The 17,354-nt window shown below is 40.8% G+C and overlaps 1 protein-coding gene across 2 annotated transcripts in view; it reads right to left on the bottom strand.

Moving 5' to 3' along the window:
- Nucleotides 1–4,632, bottom strand: part of gal3st4 (galactose-3-O-sulfotransferase 4) — a 42,912-nt gene extending 38,280 nt beyond the window's left edge. Inside the window, exon 1 of one of the 2 annotated variants that reach the window (XM_034164679.1) lies at nucleotides 4,420–4,632. In XM_034164679.1, coding sequence (XP_034020570.1) covers nucleotides 4,420–4,442 — 23 coding nt within the window. In that variant the 5' untranslated portion in view covers nucleotides 4,443–4,632. The remainder of the gene's footprint in view (nucleotides 1–4,419) is intronic. The other variant, XM_034164678.1, reaches the window with a different exon arrangement.
- Between the last annotated feature and the right edge of the window lie 12,722 nt (nucleotides 4,633–17,354).

The raw sequence follows: 17,354 nt of genomic DNA on the forward strand, positions 1-17,354 counted from the left end.
ATATTTTTATTTGTCCTAATCAGGAACATTTGCTGTGCAGACAACCAAACTTCCACTGATGAGCTGAACACCAAGTCCAGTTGAAAGAAAACATCTCTGCTTTTCAGCAACACCACCAGAGTTCAAAGCTGCAGAAGAGACCTTCATCTGGTCCCGAGAATCCAGAATAACATCACCTGCTTCTAAATAAAAGGCTCTTTCAACAGCAACCATTTTATTATTTTTAAAAAAGCTGTTTCATTTTATATTTTAACAATAAATGAATGGATAAATTTCTGCAAAAGGAGATAAGGAGACGTGGTCAAGGGAATGATGACAAAAACAAACTAATGAACATAAATTGAAACAAAAACAATGCAGCCGCACTATGTCCTAGTAGCACAAGTCAGGGAGATGCCCAAAGACACTGACCAACTGGTCAGTGACAACAGGGAAGGGAGAGGAAAACAGAAAAATAATATAAAATGATATTTTTAATATTTATTTTATTCAGTTTATGTTTTATACATTTTCAATTTGGAGGTTTTGCGCACATTGTCTACAACAATTTTTTTTTTTTTTTTAGAGAGAGAAATGCTGAATAAATGGAGTGTAACTAAAAAAAAAATAATCGTTTGAATAATCGTGATTTCAGTATTTACCTAAATAATCGTGATACTGATTTTTCCATAATCGAGCAGCCCTATATGTGTATGAGTATGTGTGCACACGCGTGCATGTGTGTGTGTGCGCATAGCAGCATTGCCGGTAACGCGTTACCGACTTTTCAGGTTTTTGGCGTTACAGGTTTTTGGCATTTCAGCTTTTTGGCATTACTTAGTAACGCGTTACTCTAATCTGACCACTTTTTTTTAGTAACAAGTAATCTAACGTGTTAATCTTTCCAACTCAGTAATCAGATTAAAGTTACTTCTCCAAGTCACTGTGCGTTACTATTATTTTTGCATTGTGGGTCGATAGCAGCATTAAACTTGGTCCGGGGGCAGGAGGTCGGGGTTCGACTGAACTACACACTTTAAGCGAGCTGTGAGCTTTTCAGCCGTGGTTTTCTGCAGAAGCTACAACTCGTCCTCACCTCTTAAAGCAAGGTGACAACAGCGCACCTGCACTGACTTTACAAAGACATTTTTATGCTTTTTTCTCCTTTATTTAGAATTCTGAGCTGAGCTGCTCCGTATCTGCTCGCTAAAAACAGCTGATCCTCCGTGACGCGTAATCAACTAACACTATTTTCCACTCAAATGCACCTAATCTCTCTTTCTGAGGACCACATGATGTGAAAACGCAATAAAACTTTACCTGTAAATCTGGTCATGTTTTCTGCATAAATAAATGTTATCCATTCTTTGTGCTCAAACGCCAAAGCAGGGGCAAATCCAGATGGAATGGGGGCGTGGGGCACCCCTAGATTAAAGGCCCAGTTTTGAAGCCTTTTTTTTTTTTTTTTTTTTTTTTTTTTACTACAACTACTAATACTACTTAAAATAATAATAATTTCGACAAGTAAAATGTTTAGAGAGAATTTAAATGTTAGAAAGAATTTAATAGTTACATTTATAAACAATGTAGGTTAGAAACTGCAAGTTTTACTGTTACAGTGCTGTCAACAGTTAAATATGAGGTCAAGAAAGAAATCTTTATTTTACTTTTTATAAAACAAGTATTTAGTTTCATTGAAGTCCAGAAAGGGTGACTATAAAGTGAGTTTTGACAAAACAAGCATCATTTTCATGTTGAGGTGGCAGAGGATTGTTGTCGCCAGCTGGGGAAAGTAACTAAAAAAGTAACTAGTAATCTAACTTAATTACTTTTACAATTGAGTAATCAATAAAGTAACTAAGTTACTTTTTCAAGGAGTAATCAGTAACTGGATTACTTTTTCAAAGTAACTGTGGCAACACTGGTGCAGAGTGCAATGGTACCAAACGTATGGAACCAAACTGCACTCTAAATGCAATGCAACACAAATGGGACGAATAACTCAGCCGTTATAATAATAATCGTCATTTGGAAAGATCTGCATGACAGTGAATTAATTACTGCTACTTGATTAATTGCTACTTAATTACTACTTGATTAGACACGCCTTGCTAGTACCAGATTGGTCCCTTCTTTGTCTTCAGAACTGAATTCTTCGTGGTATAGATTCAACAAGGTCTTGGAAACAGTCCTCAGAGATGTTGGTCCATACTGACATGAGAGCATCACACAGTCGCCCATTTAATCAGTCTGTCCAATTCTCCTCTGTCCTCAACAAGGCATTTTTGTCCACACAACTGCCTTAGACTATCCGCGAACCCTACTGGACATTTTCTCTTTTTTGGACCATTCTCTGTAAACCCTAGAGATGGTTGTTTCAGCAGTTTATGAAATATGCTGTCTGGCACCAACAACCATGGCAAGTTCAAAGTCACTTAAAATCCTCTTTCTTCCCCATTCTGACTGATGCTTAGTTTGAACATCAGCAGGTCATCTTCACCACATCTAGATGTCTAAATGCATGAAGTTGCTGCCATGTGATTGGCTGATGAGCTATTTGTGTTAACAAAGAACACAGGTACAATGTGGCGGTGGGGATGGACCAGTTCTCTACCTAGGTAAGTGTCAAGCATACTATGGAACCACCTTTGCCCTGAGTATAAACTGTGGTGTATTTGGCCATTTGTGTTAAATACCAAGATTCTATATATTTTACATCACATTATTTTAGATCAGAACAAATTTTAAAATAGACATTTCACAGTTTTTGAGCACATAATATGTTGTAGATGAGTAAAGTCTAACCTTACCCACCCTACTATCTCTATTATACACTACAGATTATTACAACATAGTAATAACACATACCAAACATACACTACCTGACGGGGCAAAATGACAGAGAGACTAAATGCCATGGAGACAGAAGTGATGAGTGCGAAGTGTCTAGAACTGCTCTCAGTCCTGACCGTATCCAGCGAAAACCCAAGAGACTAATGAAGTCAGTCAATTTCAGGTTGTGATCAAAGTAGGGGAGGGCCACTGAAGCTTCTATTTTGGGCCATGTTGGCATCTTTTAACCTACAAAATAAAGACAGACAGGCCTAGTGAGATTGTTGTGAAGTGTTGCTGCTCAGCACAGGTCCAGGTTGCCACTATAGTGTGTAAAAGAACTACAAACCTTGCAAAATACAACTGGGTTCTGAGGAGTAGCTACTACTACATGATATCAGATGTAGGACGAAGTCCAAAGCTTTTGTGTGTCCAAAACTAGCCAATAGAGGTTTAAACAATTAATCAATTAATTGGCTCAATTAATCATTTTGAGCCTTTTCAAACATCCATATTCTTTGGTTTCAGCTTCTGCTAGTATCTTTACGTCTATGTGGCATGAACGTGAACAGCTCTGATTTATGGACAAAACACTTGAAGGTGTCATCTTGGGCTCCGGAGAACATTGATTAGCATTTTTCAACATTTTCTGCCATTTTATGGACCTAACAACTAATCAAATTGAGAAAATCTTCGATCAAATATTGATTAACGATTATGTAAATAATCGTTAGTTGCAGCCTCAATGGCCATCACTTCTGGAAGTATATTACGCAATTCTGGAATTGCAATCTGCTTCATGAGACAAATGTCTCATGAAGCGGATGAGAGTCTCCAACTCTCCCTGGATGGGACCCCAGTCTGATACAGGCTACCTCCCCAGCCAAGGTCTGTATCCATTTACAGGTAGGTGGACTGGAACAATGTAGATCAGGTGTCTTATCCAAGGACACACACTGTGTTAGTAAGACCAAAACCCAGGTCTACTATCAACTCCTTATCTGCTGCTTGCTGTTAAACAGAGTAGAGTTTAATTTCTCTAGAACAACTGTTTTGGAAGACTTCAAAATCTGGACACAGCTGCTGGTGCGGTCTACCTTCTTAAAGAAAGCACTGCCACAATTCCTGTTTTGTTCTGATTTGGTCTGGAGGTCTGCCAAGTCCAAATTTGCCTAGAAAAGTTGGTTTCGGGTGGTGGTCCACAGAGGCACACATCTCACATTTTGTCTTTATGTGTCACAGTGACACTGATACTACAGACACCAATGAGATTTTGTACTAATTTTGTAAAATTACAATTAGGTTAATAAGTAATTAATCAGAAGACAATCTTAAAATAACCTCCAAATCCTTGTTAACAGATAATCCAGTTACAAGAAGTCGACAAGGAACAAGATTACACAGCAAAAGTAATAGTAACGACCACTACCCCGCAACCACACAAAGAGGCTTTATGACGGAATAAAAGCGCTTTTATTTCACAGAGGGCTCGCGCGGATTAAACAGCTTCAAAGAAAAAGGCCTCGGCCGACTTCTCGAACCTGCTTTCTTTAGTCTCCGCAATCAGCGCATCTCATCGGTGTGTCGGTTCCGACGGGCCCGTGTTACCTGGCTCTCCGTCGAAAAAGCATCGCGGTGTCCCCGGGCCGGTGTTACTGAGCAGAGGCGGAAGGATCGGAGCATCTCGGAGGCTGCAGACCGGATCAGACCATGGCGACGGGACGGGCCGAGCTGCGCACGGTCGTCTTTGGCAGAATAACCCTTGTGGTTCGGCGCAGTTCCTCTCCACGCTGCAGACACTTGAAGCTGCTTTTCTCAAAGACCCACAGACGGTGAAGACACCCCCCACCCCCCGGACAGGCTGCAGCCTCCCGAGCGCAGAAACCCGAGAACACTTCCGACCTTTCAAAATAAAAGTCTTTCTAAACGAACAGATCTTGGAAAAACTACAAAGGAGCGCAAAAGGCATTTTGTTGCTATATTTTTACTACTTTTACACAAATATATCAACATTATTGGTGTCTGATTTAAAATTAAATCAACAATTGTTGCATAAAAGCTCAGCTGTAATGACCAAGTGGTTAAGGCGTTGGAGTCGAAACCCAAATCCCACACAGGTTTGATCCCGCGCACAGTGAGTTGTTTACCGCGCACTTACCCGGTACACCAGTTTGCTTACGACTCCACAGAACACGTTTAACCTCGAATAGCAAGTCAGGGTGCAACTTGATCAAACTTGGTGTAGTTATGGAAATCATTAGATTCAAATATTTTATCCCGATTGTCAAAATTGTTGATAGTACAAGATAACTTCAGGTATTTGTAGTCTTGAGAGCTTCAAACGTCTTTTAAGAGGGTATTCTTAGTGACTACGGCATGCTCCATTGGAGGTAAAAACACAAAGTCAAAGCAGCCCCGATGAACGTTTGTTGCTGTTTCTGTTTAAAGTGAACAGCTCAATCATGTCTGGCCTGTAGCTATGGGGGAATTAAGCCCCTTTCATCCCATTTTAGCACTTTTTTTGGATCGTGGGCATTTGTAGTAGAACTGTGCCCTGTGGAATACCACTGTAAGGTACAATAGTTTACACTGTTGCCGAACAGCAAGAAGGTTCTAGGACTGCTTCCCTCTTGGGTCCTCTCTTTCTTATTAAACATTGATAGCAATCAAGAATAACTTGTCAAATACATTTTCAGTGACTTAAAAATGTTCATGGATCCATCTCCTAAACTGTATGAAGCAAACTGGCTGTAAAAGTGATCATTTACTTTCAGTGTTGCCACAGTAACTTTGAAAAATTACTTTATTAGTTACTTTTTACACTTACATTTTACTTCATTAGTAGGTGCGGACAACTTCTCGGCAGCTACTGAATGTAACTAATAAAGTAACTAGTAATCTAACTTGGTTACTCTTAAGATTGAGTAATCAGCAAAGTATGCTGATTACTCAATCTTAAGAGTAACCAAGTTAGATTACTAGTTACAAGTCATTGGCAGCTCCTAATAAAGTAACTGCATAAAGCTTCTAATGAAGTAACTGTATAATGTAACTAAAAAAGTAACTGTGGCAACACTGTTTATTTTTGTTACATTGAAGGGATGCAATTACTTATGCAACACATCATTTTGGCTTTTATATTTTTATTTCATTGATGTCATGCTGCAGAATTAATTTTTCATTGTGAAGGCTCTCAGTTGTCCAGGTGGTTTCCATAGTAGAGAAGCTTGAATCTTCGACTGGACTGGGTTGCTTGACGCGAGGACATTTCGCTTCAAATCACAACAGCTTCCTCAGCTAAAATTCTTGCTCTGGTAGTCTGACTTCTGTCTGACTCTTGTCGAGAAGAACAAACAGAAGCCACAAAAGCTGGAGTTTTAAACCTAACCAGACCCCTCCTACCGAGAGGCAGACTGCTATAGACTAGTGACTAAACAATTGCTTTAATTAGCACCTATTGTGCTCTAGTTAGCACCCTCTTAATGACAGGGCAGCTGTCCCTCCTAACGATGGGACTGCCGCCTCTCCTGATGGCGTGAACGACTCATTACCATGAACAAAAGACTGAAACTGCTTTGATCCGAGTACCCCATTGTAAACAGGGGACAAAACGTGTCTCAGACCCCTCCCCGGTTAAGGCTGGGTTTCAACTGTTTCACATAGAATGCCTCCTTCACACCTCTCTCAAACCATTTCCTTTCTCTGACTAAGATTTTAACTTCCTTGTCCTCAAACGTGTGGTTTGTGTCTTTGAGGTGGAGATGAACTGCAGACTGAGGTCCACTGGCGCCCTCTCTGCGGTGCTGGTATAGCCTTTTGTGTAAAGGTTGCTTAGTCTCACCTATGTAGTGTTCGTTACAGTTTTCCTGACATCTGATAGAATACACTACATTGCTCTGTTTGTAACTAGGGATCCTGTCCTTAGGGTGAACTAATTTCTGTCTCAAGGTGTTAACAGGTTTAAGTAAACTGGGATTTTGTGATGTCTGAAGATCCTCTGTAGTTTTTTTCTCTACTCCTGCTAAATAAGGGAGAGACACTCTTCTTCTTGTCTCTGTCTCCTGTCTATCTGGTCTCTTTGTTCTCTGGGACTTCTGCACTTTGTCCAGGGACCATCGTGGGTACCCACACACCGTGAGGGCTTTCCGGACAAGTTGTTGTTATTTAGCCCTTCCCTCTGCAGTTGTGGGCACCTGTAGGGCTCTGTGTTAAAGAGTCCTGATCACCCGGAGCTTGTGTTCAAGGGGGTGGTTTGAGCCAAAGAGCAGAATTTGGTCAGTGCGAGTGGGTTTTCTGTAAACCACTGTTTGGAGCTACCTGTTCTCTCCAATCGTAACATCACAGTCCAAGAAGGCTAAATGGTTGTTTCTGGCATCCTCACGTGTGAACTTGATACTGGAGTCCACCGAGTTGACGTGCTCTGTAAAGGCCTCCACTTCCTGTTGCTTGATTTTAACCATGTGTCATCAACATATCTGAACCAGTGGCTGGGAGGGATGCCCGTGAAAGACATCAAGGCTCTCTTCTCCACTCGCTCCATGTACAGATTGGCCACAATGAAGGATACCGGAGACCCCATCACACAACTATGGATCTGCCTGTAGTAATTCCCCCTAAACAGGAAATACATGGTGTTAAGACAGATATCCAAGAGTTAGATGTGGTCTGGTGTGAGTTTGGTCCTTTCAAGTAGAGACACATCCTCCAGCAGATGGCCTCAGCGGTGGGGATGCAGGTGAACAACAATGTCACATCAAATTACATCAGTTTCATCTGCCTCCAGCTGCAGGTCCTTGATCTTGTTCACAAAATCTTGTGTGTTCTCTACATGGTGGTCTGAGTTACCCACGAGAGGAGCCAAAATCCACTTGAGGTGCTTGGCCAAATTCTAAGTGACGGAATCTGTGCTACTTACAATAGGCCTGAGTGGCATGTCCTGTTTGTGGATTTTGAGCAGTCCATAGATGCATGGAGTGGCATCTCCAGGGTACAGTCTGTAGTATGCCTGCCTGTCAATGAGTCCCTCTTTCTCCAGGTTTTGGAGGTAGTTAATGATTTTCTTCTTATAACCGCTTGTGGGGTCTCTCTTCAGACGCTCGTATGTATTGGAGTAACTGAGCAAGTTGTTGATCTTGGCCTCGTAGCCCGATGTGTTCAGGACCACAGTGCATATGCCTTTATCCGCTGGCAGGATAAGGATGCTTTGGTCATCATTTTACACAAACCAAAAATAGAAACACAACACTTGTTTTTGCTCCCATTGGTGTTTTTGTTCAGTGTAGGAATTCTTATACACAGCAGCCTGATTTTTTTTTTTTTAATTTGATGTCAGATGCATCAAGAGTTCACATACTTTTTCTTGCCACTGTATGTAGGCCATGAGCAGATATATATGTGTGTGTGTATGGGTGATTCTTTAACTACGGGCACTACTGGCCTTGTAAATGTAATTTCCACCACACCATTGCCTTACAATATAAAGCGCCTTGGGGCAACTGTTTGTTGTGATTTGGCGCTATATACATGTGCTCTGATGTCACTGTTTATCTCCATAGAAACTACCCAAACAATCTTTCATACAAACTGTTTAAAGGGACATTACAGTGTTGTGGTGGAAATTACGGCAATAGTGTGGGACAACTACATTTTGTTTAAAAAAAAAAACCACAACAGTTGTATGACATTGAATACCCCAATTATGTTTTGATTATTTTACTGATATTTTATTCAGAGATATCTTGAAACATTAGAAAAAACGTTTCTTTACTATTCATTTTTATCATTGAAGATCAAAAGTCTGGGTGTGGGACAAGCACAAAACGGCAATATTTGCATATAATGATGCTGAAAAAAGGTGAAAAAGTCATCACAGACTACTAGAACAAATTTCTTAACACCCTGTCATTGTAAAGATAACTATAACAGTGTGAAATTTCCCCTTTTTTCTGTTTTTCATACAATATGATCAAAGGACATAAGTTCTCGTAGTCTAAGAATCACCCCTAAACGCCACAGTCTGTTAGGTACTATAAGAGCCAGTCAGTGATTTACTAGATATGCTACAATTCTTATACGTCCTGTGTGAAATTGGATTTTTTTTTAAGGTTTGACATAGATACAGGTCTGTCATAGTTTATCCTTGGCAGTGGTTGGTTTAGCCTGACCAGGCTAGCAGGATTAACGCAACAGGATCAATCAAGCAAGCTTAGTGCAACTGTTGAACCAAATGCCTTGACGGTAATCTTAAAGAGCTCAGAACCTGCTAAACATTAGACACACACACAAAAAAAACTAAACAAAAAGACTAATTTAAATGAATAAGTAGTCCGAGTTTGTGGAATAAGGTGAAGATTTACAACCAGCCTCTGCCATCTGTTTGTTCCTCTACTTATCCCCGGCCTGTTTGCTGATTTTTGCCAAACTCTGTATGGCAATGAATGTTGGTCCAAAAACTGCCATTAAAACCCATAGAAGTAGAGAAACTGGAATACCAACTCAAGATCTCATTCCACTGAGTTCTGTTTGTGCATTTGCAACCCCAAGATTTCAGCCGCGCGGCCGCGAGAGTTTGTGTAATTTACTTCTGGTTGTCTGTCAGCAATAACACCAGATGCCCTTGTAAAGGACAGTTTCTGCGTGTTTTCTACCGTAGTTCAGCAAGTTATACTCTTGAAGTATGTTCAAAGTGTAGCTTGAATGATGTTCTTGTTGATTTTACATTGTATTCAGGGCAAAGCTTGCTTATATTATAGATAAGAGCATGCAGACTGTCAGAAACTGTGGCGGAAAATCATGGTCAATAATAATTCATAAAACGTATTAAAATACAATAAAAGCACACTTCAGTCATCATTTTAAAAATCATCATACTATTATAACAGAATAAAACTCAGAAATAACAGCAAGTCATCATATACCATAATAAAATCATGAATCACAATAATCAAACACCGTAAAAATAATCATTTTATTTCTTTAAAGTAATAGCACTTGGAGCAGTTACCACATGACAAAGGAGGCTGTTCCTCAAAGTTAAAACTAAATGTATGTATTCGGGAGGGATTTTAGTCAATCCAACGCAGCATACAGACATGTGTACGATGTCAGAAGGTTGCTGGCCACACTGCAGCAATTTCTATATTTTTCCCAGGATTTCAAACAAAACTGGGCTGGCATCAATCTTGAAGATCCTGATATTGTTACAGAACCACCCTCTTTTGCTGAACAACAAAACTCATTAAGAACAATTCACATTTTATTTTCAGTCAGAAATTATTTCGATATCACTAAGGTATCACACGGTCAATATGACAATATGCGCATCATTTATTTCAGTCCACACAAATCAAAGAAAATGTGAGAGGCATCATGAAGGACCTGACACCTGCTTTCAGTTTCTATCAAGCTGCCAAAAAGTTTGAGGTTACAGAACTGTGCACATTGCTAGAGAAGCATCTAAGTCCTTGCATCATCAAGATGTCCAGGATATCTGGGACCAACTGTGAGGCCTCACAGGTGGCAGTCTACCAGACGGCAGCTGACAGGATGGCGCAGGTGACCTGTTACCGCAGACCACCAGCTGACCGTGTGGCTGGCACTGCGGGTGTTCACCAAACTGTTGGATGCTGAGTCGAGTAGTTCCCAGTCTGGCAACGTGGACAGCCTTGTTGGGCGGATCTCAAGCCACACTTTTTTCCCTCTCAGATAAAATAGTATTTAGAGTAAAACAGAAATCAGTATTTACAGAATTAATTGAGTTAATTTTGTAAAAAACAAACAGAAAGGTGAATATATCAATGATACGCAGATGACAATAAAACACAAAGGCCTATTTTCATTGTGGTCCATGTGAGGCTAAAACGTGACAACATTGAGGAGCTCAATTACACATGGACAGATTGCAAAGACATTATAATCTCAATTAATATAAGTAGCAATAAGTGTGTAGTTTATATATAAAAGGTCTATTAGAAAAGTATCCGACCTTATTTTTTTCAAAAACCATATGAATTTGAATTACATCAGACATGCTTGAACCCTCGTGGGCATGCGAGAGTTTTTTCACGCCTGTTGGTTACGTCATTCGCCTGTGGGCAGTCTTTGAGTGAGGAGTCGTCCACCCTCTCATCGTTTTTTCATTGTTTAGGAATGGCTCAGAGACTGCTGCTTTGTTTGATCAAAATTTTTTCAAAACTGTAAGGCACAACTGAGTGGACACCATTCGATAAATTCAGCTGGTTTTCGGTAAAAATGTTAACGGCTGATGAGAGATTTTGGTCTGGTAGTGTCGCTGTAAGGGCGGCCCACGGTGCCTGATGGTGATCTGCGCTTCGAGGCGGCAGCGTCTCACCGTTTCAAGTTGAAAACTTCCACATTTCAGGCTCTGTTGATCCAGGAAGTCGTCAGAGAACTTTCAGAAGAAGTCGGCATGAGGAGTTTATTCGGACATTCCATTGTTAACGGACATTTTGTAATGAAAGAACGTGCGGGCAGAGTCGCATGTCGGGCCGGACCCGACCGCGGGGGGTCGCGACAGGAAAAACACCTCCATTGGAAACCTTAACGGGCAAGTTGGAACATGCCCAAGCTGTTAATTTCTTAGTTACTCACTTGTTGAAAGCCATCAAAAGCCGCCTGAATTTTACAAATGGTTTTCAACACGGAGGTGTTTTTCCTGTCGCGGCGCACACAGATTCGCCGAGTCGTCACGGAAACGACTCTGCAAATTTGCGTGCACGTCTTTCATTACAAAATGTCCTTAAACAGTGGAATGTCCGCATAAAGTCCTCATGCCGGCCTCTTCTGAATCTTCTCTGTTCTCTCACGACATCCTGGGTGAATTAAGCCTTAAATTAGGATGTTTTCAGGTCGAAACAGGCCGACGACGGCGCCTGGAAGCGCTGCGCGATGTCCCGCCCCATAATCTCTCATCAGCCGTTAAACTTTTCACTGAAAACCAGCTTAATTTCTCGAATAGTATCCACTTGGATATTCCTCACAGGTCCAGAAAAAATTTTGATAAAGCAACGCGCGCCGTCTCAAACAGCGTGTGAAACAAAGGAATTCAGCCGAGAGGGCGGGACCACATCTCACTCAAGGCCTGCCCACAGGGAAATGACGTCACCAACACGCGTGAAAAATCTCACGCATGCGCACAAAGGTTCAAGCATGATTGGTGGAATCGCACGTCATTCAAATCCATGTAGTTAAAAAAAAATAAAAGGGTCGGTTTATTGTCTAATAGACCTCGTATATAAATCAGAGGTGGGGCAAAGTCACTGTCAAGTCATCAGTCTCCAAGTCCCAAGTCAAGTCTCAAGTCATAATGACCACCAATTGTTTGCAAGCTGACTTGAGACTTGACTTGCGACTTGCTTATTCATGACTTGAAAGTGACTTTGTCTCACCTCATATATATATATGGGTGATTCTTTAACTACGGGCACTATTGGCCTTGTAAATGTAATTTCCACTACACCATTGCCTTACAATATAAAGCGCCTTGTGTGATTTGGCACTATATACATGTGCTCTGATGTCACTGTTTATCTCCATAGAAACTACCCAAACAATCTTTCATACAAACTGTTTAAAGGGACATTACAGTGTTGTGGTGGAAATTACGACAATAGTGTGGGACAACTACATTTTGTTTAAAAAAAAAATATCACAACAGTTGTATGACATTGAATACCCCAATTATGTTTTGATTATTTTATTCAGAGATATTTTAAAACATTAAAAAAAACTTTTTTTTACCATTCATTTTTATCATTGAAGATCAAAAGTCTGGGTGTGGGACAAGCACAAAACGGCAATATTTGCATATAATGATGCTGAAAAAGTCATCATAGACTAGAACAAATTTCTTAAAACACTTTCATTGTAAAGATAACTATAAAAGTGTTAAGTTTCCCCTTTTTTCTGTTTTTCATACAATATGATCAAAGGACATAATAAGTGCCCGTAGTCTAAGAATCACCCATATTATATATACACATATACATATAAATAAAATTTACACTGGGATACCAATAAAATAAAATAAATCCAAATTAAAAAGAGAACAATAAGATCTTAATAAATTAAAATAAATAGCAACTGTATCCTTGTGAAAGTGTAGATGGCAGCAAATTTAGTACCAAGTTTCAGACAAGAAAACAACAACAACAAATTTAGCACCGAGATTCTGATTAGCGATGTGGTTCTGTTGGCTTCATCAAATCAGGACCTTCAGCGTGCACTGGCGCCGTTTGCAGCCGAGCGTGAAGCGTCCGGGATGAAAATCAGCACCTCCAAATCCGAAGCCATGGTTCTCGACCAGAAAAAGGTGCTTTGCCCTCTTCAGGTCGGTGGAGTGTCCTTGCCTCAAGTGGAGGAGTTTAAGTATCTCGGGGTCTTGTTCACAAGTGAGGGACGGATGGAGCATGAGATTGATAGACGATTGGTGCAGCATCTGCAGTGATGCGGTCGCTGTATCGGACCGTCATGGTGAAGAGAGAGCTGAGTAGGGGGGCAAAGCTCTCGATTTACATTCCGATCCTCACCTATGGTCATGAGCCAAATCTCATGACCGAAAGAATGAGATCGCGAGTACAAGAGGCCGAGATGAGTTTCCTCCGCAGGGTGGCTGGGCGCTCCCTTAGAGATAGGGTGAGGAGCTCGGTCACTCAGGAGGAGCTCGGAGTCGAGCTGCTGCTCCTTCACGTCGAAAGGAGTCAGCTGAGGTGGTTCGGGCATCTTTTCCGGATGCCCCCTGGACGCCTCGCTGGAGAGGTGTTCCGGGCACGTCCCATTGGGAGGAGGCTACGGGGAAGACCCAGGACACGCTGGAGGGACTACATCTCTCGGCTGGCTTGGGAATGCCTTGGGGTTCCCTCGGAGGAGGTGTGTGTGGATCGGGAGGTCTGGGCGGCTTTGCTTGAGCTGCTGCCCCCGCGACCCGACTCCGGATAAAGCGGAAGAAAATGTATGGATGGATTCTGATTAGAAAATAATGGGCTACAAGATAAACTTGTCTTTTGAACCAGAAATCACATAAAAAAATACAAACAAATAAAAGGGTGGCGTTCCTCTTCCCTTAGCTGACTGAATAAAATTGACTAACTGTTTATTAAAAGTTGCCTTGTTGCTGATCGACTGCAAGATCTATATTTTTTATAAGCCACCCTTCTTTTCAATTTCTGCAACGCAACTTCCTTTCATGGACTGTTATCGGTTTCTTGGTCTGCTGATGATCAGTTTTTGTGCAGCAGCAACCACAGCCTCAGAAATGCTGTTCAAAGAGGTGTACTGTTTTTACCTCACACGAAATCCCAGGTTTAAGAAGGCTCACAAGTTCTCAATAGAGTTTAAGGCAGGTGGGGGAGGGGGTTGTGTCATTACTGTAACAACTGAGGTCAAACACAGGTGAGTGGATAAATGGTTCTTTATTGGAGGTCAGCAGCCAGACATGCACAAAGTGTGAAGCATCCAAACCCAAGAGAGACAACAAGCAGGTGGTCAAAACAGAGCACAATCACACCAGGTACCAGGGTTGGGCAGCAACGACTGGCAACAAAAGGACTAAAGAACTGGAAATGAATACACAAGACAATCTGGCAGAAAAGAAGAGAAGAACCATTTAGAGGAACAAGAGACAGCTGAGGGAGACTCAGATGAGGAAGAAAGCTAAGAGGTACACAAGGGAAAGGTGACCGCAAAAATAAAACAGGAAGTGCACAGATGAGACAGAACTGTAACAAGTATTCTGTCATCTTTGGCCTTTGATGGGGAGCCAAGCAAGCTGTTCATGTATCCATCTTGAAGGAATCATGAAGTACTTGGAAGCATGTGACGGAAGCATTGCCCTGCAAAAAAAATGACACCTTTCTTGAATAATGCAGAGTTTTTTTTTTTTCCCTATACCAGTGCGCAAAGAAAATATCTTCTAAAAATTGCAGGAGGTTTGAGGGTTTATTTTAAGTCCACCTTCAACCCAAAAAGGTCCAACTAGAACATCCTTAATAATAACTGCCCATCCCAGCATCAAGAGTCACTGCCATTTGAAACCAACCAACAGTCCATAAAACCTTTGAAAAATCTGTCTTTAGATATTTCTCAGCCCAATCTTGATGTTTCAACTTGTGAGTCTTGTCCACTGGTGGTTGTGTTTTGGTCTTCCTTACCATGGCCATGTCTCTGAACATCTTGTACTTCTGGACACTCCAGGTAGGTTGCAGTTCTGGAATAAGGTGGCACTGGAGGATCATGAGTTCCTGGTAGTGTCATGTGTAATTCTTCACATCTTTTGTAGTTAATTTGCCTTTTTTTCCCCCCTTCTGCACACATTTCTTGTGACCCTATTGAGTATTTACAACAAAAGGTATGCAAGGGCTGACTTTTTGTTCAGACTTTAACTCTTAAGTCAAAGAGCAAGACCATTCTTATGAGCATTTCTGCCAAGTTTTACACACAGCGCCACAGATATGGAGGACCAAACATTGATTTATTTATCCGTTTGTCTATACATTTATGTGATTATTTACACTTAATTCAGGTTCCTGCTGAATGACAGAAGGGCTGTGAGCTGGACATATGATGGCCCATCTGAAATGACATGCTCAGGACAGTTAGACCAGTATTCAGCCTGCTGGGAGAAATGAAGACATGCTGACTCATTGACTCAGTTCCCCGGGGTTGAATTATATAATTACTAATTATATCATCAGCTGGATTTTTCTGGCTGTCTTCGGAGTGCTAATCCTTTCTGTCAGGCCATTCCTGTATTCCTAAAACACATGTTCCCACAAAATGTTTGTGGGAACATCAGCCTGACTGCAGCCATTTCTAAAGAGTTCCGGAGTTAGTCAACAGTAAAATTTGGTTGGTATCGAGAGTTATCGCTGCTGCAATGCACTTAACAAAGTCCAACTCAGACTGCGCGGAGTTCAAGTGGGTAACCACATGTTCTCTTTTAGAGGCAATTAAAAAAAAAAAAAAAAACTGCAGTGATTCCTACATTTATTTTGACTTATATTTCATTGCAGACGGTACTCTCGGCTTCTACGATATAATATCAAGTTTTATGGGTGAACACATTCTGATCATGTAGTTTTAACATAACATGCAACAACTTAAAATTTAACTTGCTCAGTGAACATAATAAAATTATGGAAAGTATTTCCGCCCAAGTAAAATGTGTTAACCTAGCCACAAACTATTTTGTTGACTGACCTAAATGTAAATTTGTTGGGTCAACATCATGAATTTGCATTAGTGTTACTTAATTACCATGGGTCAGGCCAACTAGATTTGTAGGGGTAAATGTAAAACCAAACAAACAAAAACAGTAAGTCCCTTTGGCTGCTCACTTGTTTGCGCTCGGGACCACAACAAATCCAGGGTGAATCTGCATAAATTGTGTGATCCAACACAGCAAAGTTAACATGTAATTGTACCATTTTAAAAGTAGTTGTAACTACATACAGGGCAGGGGTGGTGGAAAAGTGGTTAGTGCACTTGGTTTCAGTACAAAAGGTTCCTGGTTCAAACCCCACCACTTTCACATTTCTCAATGTAATGTGGAGTCGTGTCAGGAGGGGCATCTAGTGTGAAACCTCTACCAATTCAACATGCAGATCCAACTCAGATTTGCTGTGGTGACCCTGAGCACAAACAAGGGAGCAGCTGAAGGGACTGACTTTTTATTTTTGTTACATTTATCCTTACAAATCTAGTTGGCCTAAACCATGGTAATTGAGTAACAGTAACACAAATTAATCATGTTGATCCAACAAATTTAGATTTAGGTCGACATTTACCTTTTCAAATCTAGTTGGCCTGAACCATGGTAATTAGGTAAGAGTAACACAAATTCATCATGTTGACCCAACAAATTTACACTTAGGTCACTCAGCAAAATTGTTTCTGGCTAGGTTAACACATTTTACTTGGGTGAAAATACTTTACATAATTTTTTATGTTTACTGAGCAAGTTATGTTTTTTGAGTGTATGAACAGATATATGATGTTTTGTATGATAAACCCATTCCTGCATTTCAGGGCTGAAACATTCCAATAAATGTTGGGGGCAATTTAGGGCCAGTAATTGTTACAGCCCCTTGAGCAAACATTTGTGCTTGCTGAAGTGTGTTGTTTTCTGAGTTCCAGTAGACATATTTTTGGGTTGTTTACACTTCAGTGTTCTTGCATGATTACTTTTTCCTTTTACACACACAGTGTCATGGTTTCTTTTGTGGATTTGTGAGGTGTTCCCTCACTTTAGTGTCCTTTTTCCCTTCATGTCTTTAGTTCTTAATCACTGCTCTCCACACCTTTCTTTTTGTCCTTCACCTGTGGGTTCTGTGATTATGTGCGCACACTTCCCTCCCAAGCCCACAACATTAGTAGTTGGCGTTTCCACCTTGTGGCAGTTACTTTATGCGCTTCTCTCTGGGATTTTATTTGACAAAGAAATAGAATCTGTGCTTTCTAAGTTTTTCAACCTTGGTAATGAACTCTGTGTCCCCCAGTAAGTTTCTTATTTTTCAAATAAGTTATAA

Source organism: Thalassophryne amazonica, chromosome 23 (assembly GCF_902500255.1).
Source record: "Thalassophryne amazonica chromosome 23, fThaAma1.1, whole genome shotgun sequence".
Classification (NCBI taxonomy): domain Eukaryota; kingdom Metazoa; phylum Chordata; class Actinopteri; order Batrachoidiformes; family Batrachoididae; genus Thalassophryne; species Thalassophryne amazonica.